The sequence below is a fragment of the Pelodiscus sinensis genome, chromosome 27 (assembly GCF_052426305.1).
Source record: "Pelodiscus sinensis isolate ZL-2025 chromosome 27, ASM5242630v1, whole genome shotgun sequence".
Classification (NCBI taxonomy): domain Eukaryota; kingdom Metazoa; phylum Chordata; order Testudines; family Trionychidae; genus Pelodiscus; species Pelodiscus sinensis.
In genome coordinates, this window is record NC_143078.1 from 3,809,229 (window position 1) to 3,817,390 (window position 8,162).

The following is an 8,162-nucleotide window of genomic DNA, read 5'->3' on the forward strand; positions in this document are numbered from 1 at the left end:
GAGAAAAGAGACTAATAGGTGTAACTTAAATTTAGTTGCCTATTTTGTTTCCTGACTGCAGTTGTGCTGCTTTAAATATTCCTGAATCTCCCTTTAGTGAAGTATCTTTTAGGTAAGAGTTTTGCATGCTTGATCATTACATTATGCATCTGGTTTTCCAAGAGCACATGTCTTCACTTGCTGGAAGGTTGATGCTCTGGCAATCGATCCTCCGGGGTTTGATTCAGTGGGTCTAGTAAAGACCTGCCAAAGTGAATGCTGAGGATGCTTCTGTCTGTGCCGGTACTCCTCACTGTCACAAGGAGTGAAAGAAGCTGACAGGACCATTTTTCCCGTCGACCTCTCATTGTGGGACCATGCCAGAAAATCGGTGCAGGGTATGTCGACTCCAGCTACGCAATTCACATAGCTGGAGTTGAGTATTTTGCATCAATTTACTCTGCCATTGTAGACCTGGCCTTAGGAACCAAATTCTTGCTTGTCTGAGTATTGGTGTAATGTAATCATGGGCTTTGTCAGGGAAATACACATAGCACTGCCACATACCTTAATGGTCCCAAAAATGCTAACCATGAGCTCGTTTCATTTTCTAGTAGCAAGTGCCACTCAATTGCAGGAATATAGCATTCACAAACCAGAAATGCTGAATGTAAAATTGTTCCTTTCTAACTAGGTTTTAACTTGGTAAAGTTGAATTTTAAAAGGAGAGAAATAGGAAAGAAATACCTATTGTGAAGCTAAAAATTAAGAGTTTTCATATTTAATGTACAATGTATTTGTGTACATATGTTTCCTAGGAGATGAATATGACATTGTTGTACTGCACTTTTTAACAAAGGGCAATTGTCCAGCTTTCTATCTGAGTGTATTTTATCTCCTAGGGGTAACTGTGTTAGTCTGTGAATTTAAAAACTATGAGCGATCCTGTAGAACCTTAGAGACTAACCAAAATACATTAGATTATGAGCTTTTGTGGGTAAAACCCACTTCATCAAATAAGTTGGAGTGGAAATTATAGAATCTGGGGTATTTATAACATCAACTACAGTTACCTGTCAATTGTGGGACCAGTGTTTAATGAAGCTAAATAAGTCAGGCTGGATGTGTCCCATTCATAGCATTTGATGTGGAAATGTGAATATCAAAGGTGGGGAAAATTGCCTTTGTAGTGCATTAACCAGTTAATCTTTTCTCAAGCCGGAGTTAATAGTGTCAAACTTGTAAATGCTTTATGTCTATTTACGTGTATTTGATGTCTTCCCCTTTTAAACATGCTTAGTTCACTTCTCTCCCTTTTAAAGCAGAGAATGATGGTAAGATGCTGGGGGGGGGGGGGGGGGCATTGAGATGCATGCTTTAGTGATTATGAAATACATGAAATTTAACCACAGAAGCTATTTCAGAGAGATTGTTACCAAATAGCTAAGGCATTAAGTTACCTAATACAAACGGATAACCAGAAAAGAAGGGAAAGATCATGCAAGTTCTGTTTTCTGATAGAAAATAGATTTGGGGACAGGCAGTTCCCTGTAACTTCATGTCGCCTTGCTTCTGCATGCCTTTACAGATGTTGAACAGTTGACTATACATCTCTTAACTCAACAGCTTTGCCTTGCTCGATGTGTGGAGAGAATCTGTTGAGTCAAAAATGACCCACTCCGATAGAGCTTAGCCTTTTCCCTTACTTATGAACAGAGACAAGCAGAGTGCTCAGGACCGGCATAAGGTGTGTGCAGTGGGTTCCCCCCACACATGACCCTGCACTTTATTTTTGGCTCTGCCTGCCTGAGCAGCGCATTCAACCTGAGGCATGTCCCAAAGCTGCGGGCTGCACATGGCAGCAGCCTCCCACCTAGCCGGGTGCCCAGCTTGTGGGAGAAGAGAGGACTGCGGATACCAGTGGGGGTGGTGTTGCTGGCCTAGGAGTTCTTGGTGCTACTGGGAGAGCAGTGCTGTAGCCCTGTGCCCTGTGTGTGGCTGCCAGCAGCCTGGGCTACAGCTCCCCATTTGAACTAGGCCCGCTGTGAGCATGCTTATTTGAATTCATAAAGCAAGAGGTGCCTTTGTCAGTTGACTTAAAATTAAACTAATATTCAGAAAGCAGTCAGCAATAGAAGCAAATCATATAACGATGGTGTAAAACAAAGCGACATGCTATTTTTCCTATCACAGCAGAAATGAGGTGTTAGGTGTCCTAACAGAGGATGTGAACTATGGCAAAATAACAAATGTGCACAGACCTTTACTGCGCTGATCCTGCTCTACCATAATCATGGATAAACGAACTCATGGCAGTGTCAACACTTGAGTCTACTAAAATGTATTGTGGTAGTATTGGAATGGGTTACCTAGGGAAGTAGTGGAGTCTCCATCCCTAGAGGTGTTTAAGTCTCGGCTTGACAAAGTCCTGGCCGGGTTGATTTAGATGGGATTGGTCCTGCCTAGAGCGGAGGGCTGGACTTGACGACCTTCTGAGGTCTCTTCCAGTTCTTTGATTCTATGATAAGGGGATGGTTGGATGAAATAACATGATCTTGGTAACTAATTGACCATTCATTACCAGTTGGAAATAGGTCGATGGAGGAATGATAGGAGTTGCTATAGAGAACTTTCTGGGTGTCTGGCTGGTGAGTCTTGCCCACATGCTCAGGGTTTAGCTGATCGCCATATTTGGGGTCAGGAAGGAATTTTCCTCCAGGGTAGATTGGCAGAGGCCCTGGAGGTTTTTCGCCTTCCTCTGTAGCATTGGGCACAGATCACAGCTGAAGGACTCTCTGCATGTTGGGGCCTTCAAAGTATTTGAAGGCTTCAATATCTGAGACATAGGTGAGAGGATTATTCTAAGAGGGGTGGGCGAGATTCTGTGGCCTGCACTGTGCAGGGGGTCAGACTAGATGATCATAATGGTCCCTTCTGACCTTAAAGTCTATGAGTCTATGAGTAGTACTAGCCTCCTGGTTTACTGTAACCCAAGAAAGCTGGTGTATTTAAACACAATAAAAACCGTGGGCTGCTTCCTGAACACACAGTGCCTAGAGGCAAAACAGCATTATCTCTCTTTGTGTATGAACTGGCATTCAAAGGTCATGGAGCATAACTTCCTTAAATGAATTGTGCTTATCAGTAATAGATGGGCAAAGCACGAACCAAGTACACGAACGCCAAATGATTTGAAGTTTGGAAATGCATTTAATTTGTCTTTTGAGTTGCCCCTCTCCTTTTTTCCAAAATAACACTGCCATGGCGATGTTTACAAGGGTTTAACTCTTAACATTTCTGAAGTGCTTGTGGGTTTACCTATTCTATGTACCCCCCACCTCAGGCTGTTGTCAGGTCTTCAGGGTTTTTAGAACATGTCTGGATAAAAATCTGAATTGGTGCATGTTTTGAGGGTTACCGATCCTCACCCTCCTGTGCTAGAGTAAGTCTTTTGTTCTCCTAAAAAGGGGATGAGGGGGGCTGACCAGACTTAGGCTTCATGAGCATAGAAGAAAGGGAGCTCAGCGGGTGTGGAGAAAGTTTGCCCTCTTAGTTTACCAGACTGCAGGCTGCCACAGAGGAAAGTGGGGTGATGTAATGGGGAAGCCTTTTTTAAAGCCCTGCTACAGTAGTATGCCTACAATAGCACAAGTCACACCAGGGTCCACAAATTATAGGGTGCATGCAGTGGCAGAGGGACCTCCTCTGGTTCCCCTAAAGGGTGGCAATGGCAGATACGGGGCTGGGTGCTCATCCTATCTCTGGAGACAAGATTGTGGCTGTGGCTCAGGCTCTTAGGAGCTTGGATAGTCTCTTGGCAGCGCTGCTGGGTTTTTAGCCCCGTTCCCTGGGCTCTCACATCCTCCCCTCAACAGCAAGGAGCTCATCTGGAGGCAGGAGGGGTGGGGGCTGCACCGAGATGGGCCTCAAACCCATTCTTGCCTCAAGCTCACTGGGGCTTGTGGTCACCTCTTTCTAGAGCAGCTGCGTGGGTGAGTCTCCCAGCCGCCTGTGCTTGCCTTGTATTTCTGTAGTAAGGCTCAACCTCTCTAGTCCGGCACTAGGGCTGAGCCAGAGAATTTGCAAGCAGCACTTAGGTTTGCCAGGTGTCCTGTTTTGAACGGACAGTCCAGTATTTGAGCTTTCTGTTCGGGAAACAAACTGAGAAAATAGAAGTGTTGGGTATTTGCTAAATCCGATGTCATGTCAAGTGTGTCCGGTATTTTTGTTGAAACTGGCAACCCTAGTAGCACTGCCACTGTTTTCTGGGCTCTTAGAAAACAGGGAGGGGTAGGTTAGAGCTCAAGAACAGCGCACAACCCTGGGAGCCAGGACGGGTGGCTGTAAGCAAACTTTAGGGGACCGGGGAAACTTGGCCACACCTGTGCCACGGTGGACATTCAGCTCACTCAAATCATGCTGGACCACGGACGTGGCTGGACTAGAGCGGTTCAGCCTGGGCTGCAGGTGGCGTGGCTGGGGCAGCAAAGCAGCTCTGCAAATTGCGCAGGCAGCGAGAAATACCCGGTGGGGAGATGAGCTGCGTGGCACCCCCGACTTGCCCTAGTCCATGCACACGCCAATCGACCTTCTACCCGGGCCATCTTTTCCCCAGGAAAATCGCCCTCGAGGGAGCTTTGCAAGGTGCTTCGGCCGCTGCTGGTGCAGCCCTAGGCTTTATCCTCCGGGATGCCCCTGCGATGCCACCCCAGCCGCCAAGCCCGCAATGCAACAGGGACAGTGTGTTTTTCCCGTGTGCGATGTGGGGGGGGGGGGCTATCTCTGCCGCGGGACCCCTGCCGGCCAGGGCTGCGATGCAGCCTGCTCTGGGGCCGGCTGAGCGCAGCTTGCAAGGAGCGTGCGCCCGCCTAGCACAGCCTGTCCTGTCCCTTTAAGGGCAGGCTCGCCCGGCCTCTGTTGATGCGGGAAGCGGAAGCCTGAGCCGGTCCCCACCCCTTGCTCCCGGCTTCCCGCAGCGGGGACGCTCCCGGGCGCTCCCTGCACGCGCAGCGCGGACTGCACGCGCATCCTGCGCCCGCGCGCAGGCGGGGCTCCTGGGGACACTGACCCGCGCCGGGCTGGGGTCCCCGGGCGGAGGGTTGCATGCAGAGGTAGGCTAAGGACAGCCCGCTCTGCGATGCTGGCTTTCCGGGGCTTCCCTTTCATCCCCTCGCCTGTGCGCTTTGGTCCAGTTGGGAGTAAGGAGGAGACCCTGCTGCCACCAGCAAATATTTTGCAGCTCTTGGACTCCAGGTGCGAGATCTCCAGCGTCAGGGGCTTGTATCCTGTCCCTGCTGCTCTAAACTGTAGGGCTGTCCTTTGTGGTGTTCTCCTCCGTCTCTTAAAGCCCCCAAACCTGGAGTGGAGTCCCTAGATTGCTTCTAGAGGGTGGTGGGAAAAGAGTACTGTCCCAAGAATCTTTGTTAGAAAGTAGGTCGGAATAAGGCATTTTTGTCTCTGCCCTGTTCAGGATAGATGGGATTGAATGGGGTTTTATTAGTTCTCACAAGGGTGAAAAGGTGTAAAAATGAGGATTTGTGGGGTATATTTCCTTGTGCGGGCATTAAAGCCAGAAAAAAACCCAATCTGACTTTCCAAAGTCTCAGGGGGTGGCTGTGTTAGTCTGCAACTTTAAAAATGAATGATCCCATGGCACCTTAGACACAAACAAATATATGATATCATGAGCTTTCAAGGGCAAAGCAAAAGTAGGTTTTGCCCATGAAGACCACTGATATGATATATATATGTTTAAAAGTCTCAGAGGGGTAAAACAAGTGGTCCCTTAGCACCTTAGAGACTAACAAAAAAAAAAAAACCCAAAAGCTTTTGTTCCACTCATCTGAAGTGGGTTGTGCCCACGAAAGCTCATGAATCTATCTACCTATCTATTGATCTATCATATGACTGCTTGTTGGTCTTAACTTTCTGAAGTTCACAAATACATCAGATTCCTTTAAAATACTAATGTCTATTTCAGTGTCTTTCAGGAAGTGACTCAGGGCAGCAGAATGCTATAGAAAAGCAGATTGTGGTGGTGTAGAGAACCATGATTCAAGATTTCATTCTGGATCAGCCAGCTCCCAAATAATCCCGAAGCTAGAAAGCAGATGGCAACTCTGTCACCTCAGTCGCTAATTGCGGCAGCTCAGCAGAACCTGAGACCAGGGAGGAAGAAAGGTTTGTCTCCGGCTGACTCCTTGCACCTGGCTGGGGAGATCTTAGCTGTAGCTTCTGGATTGAAACCTGCTGTCTTGTACGATTACAGTTCAGTCGGAGTAGACAAAATCGAGAGCTACCTTCAGCAGGTCCACAGCATCGGCCTGACGAGGCATCGGCTGCACCTTCTAAACATAGCAGGCAACGTCCTGATACTCAACCTGGAGAAGACCGCACGGTGGTTGGAGACGCTGCTACTTACAAACCAAGTGCCCTTCGTCGACGTCTCAGCTTCTCGGACGTGTCCCGGGCACTGTGCGCCAGAATACGTGGAGTCTATCAGAGGCCACATTGCTGAAATACTGGTTCATGTTCAAACCCTGGCAGGTGTCTCATCCCAGCCAGTCACCACCAGTGACATCTTCTCTGCGGACTGGAATCTGTGCACCATCTTTGGTGCTCTCCTGGGCTACCCGGCTTCCTACACTTTCACCACCGAGCGCGGGTTTGACAACTGTTTGTCTCTGACCCCACTGAGAGTTTTTACTGTCCAGGCCTTGTGCTGTAGGATAAGTAAAGACCTCCGAGTTCGAATTTATTCCTTCAGCGTCCCAGAGAACCTGTATCTTGCCATGAAGGAGGGGCTGGATGCCTGGAGTGGAAACCTGAAGGACGCGTTTAGTGCACAGAATGACTTTGCAAACCTCTGTATCTCCACAGAGGTGGTTTCTCTCCCTGCGGTTGCTCTGTAAATCTAGTTGCTTCATTTCTTTTCCTTACAGGTTGGAGGGGAGGGCGGGGTCGAGGCATGACATTTGAGTGGCACTCTTAACACTCCGGTATAGACAAAGGTTCATCTGCTGACATTGGGGATGTGAATGGTTAACTGGTGAACCAGTAACCCTCACCCTTCACGGGGGATGCTTACTGGTTAAGGTTAACCCATGGGGCTCCGGTTGTACAGAGCAGCCCCTGTCCATGGCAGACCCGGGCATGCCGCAGGCAGGTGCTGCTCAGGTGTCCGGAGCAGCCTCTTCCTCGCAGTGGACCCCCCCTCCGGCTGCAGTGCTCAGGCCAGGCTGGAGTAGCCCCTGCCTGTTGGGGGGAGAGAGGGGTGCACCAGCTCACCCCAGTGAGTCTTTAACCGGTTAACGAGGATTTTACGTCCCTAGTCAGCACAGCGCTCTGTACCCCAGGAGCATGGCTGGTGCACCCCCTGAGTGGTGCACTTATACCAACGTGTGTTTGCAGGGCAGGGCCTAGTGACCTCACGCTAATGGCACAATGGAACTCCACCTCCTTCTGCCTTCCACATAGGCCAGTGGTAATTCCATCCCTGCCCTATCGCATGAACCCCTGCTCCTAAGGAGTGTGCACAGGGGCAGGAGGCAAGAAGCTATGGGGCCTAATTCCGGTTTTATCTCTGGCTCCGCTTGGTGACATTTTTCTCCCCTATGTGACTCGGTTTCCCCGTCTGTAAAATGGCGATATTTACTTCCTGGAAGCATTGTGAGGATTAAAAAAAAAGACTCCTTATGCGGACAGTGCTTTGAATAGGTGAAGTTTGATAAATATTGTTACTACATTACCGAATGTAACCTGCCTCTGAGAGACTACTTGGGTAACGGCACGACTGTGTGTTTGCATCTGAGATACGGGCTGTTCTCCAAGCAGCAGAACTTGGCGGTTAAAGGCATTTCAGGAAGCACCAGCGCTGACTTAGATTAACAAGTCAGTATTGACATTGCTCAGTTTTTCTCCCCACACGTAATTAAAAACAAATCAGCAACCTCTGTTGCTTTGTCCGGATTGGAGGATGGCAGGGGTGTGGGAGGGGAAGAGGAACTGGATAAGAACTGAGGCCGTCTTGGCAGAGAGAAATGGGGCTCAGGGTTTACTGTCTACTTTCAAGTTCTTTCCCCAGCAATGAGAGGTTTTACGTGTCTGTTTCTATGCAATAAAAACGTACAGTTGCTGCCACGCAGACATGGAACTGTCCAATTAAAAAAAACAAACCAAGCCCC

The 8,162-nt window shown here is 48.7% G+C and overlaps 1 protein-coding gene across 4 annotated transcripts; it reads left to right on the forward strand.

Annotated features, from left to right (window-relative positions):
* The first annotated feature begins 4,799 nt into the window (after positions 1-4,799).
* C27H1orf74 (chromosome 27 C1orf74 homolog) lies at positions 4,800-8,158 on the forward strand. 4 transcript variants are annotated; one of them, XM_075910054.2, is made up of 2 exons: positions 4,800-5,090; positions 5,970-8,158. In XM_075910054.2, the coding sequence occupies exon 2, from the start codon at positions 6,090-6,092 to the stop codon at positions 6,888-6,890; it is 801 nt and encodes a 266-aa protein (XP_075766169.2). In that variant the 5' UTR covers positions 4,800-5,090; positions 5,970-6,089; the 3' UTR covers positions 6,891-8,158. The 4 variants fall into 4 exon arrangements, with proteins under 4 accessions (XP_075766169.2, XP_025038234.2, XP_014426861.2 ...); XM_025182449.3 differs by having other exon boundaries at positions 4,801-5,232; positions 5,960-8,158; XM_014571375.4 differs by having other exon boundaries at positions 4,801-5,232.
* Positions 8,159-8,162: the final 4 nt, after the last annotated feature.

Bases quoted from the DNA above. Each gene is read 5' to 3' on its own strand.
- C27H1orf74 (XM_075910054.2), top strand. From the start codon at position 6,090: ATGGCAACTCTGTCACCTCAGTCGCTAATTGCGGCAGCTCAGCAGAAC.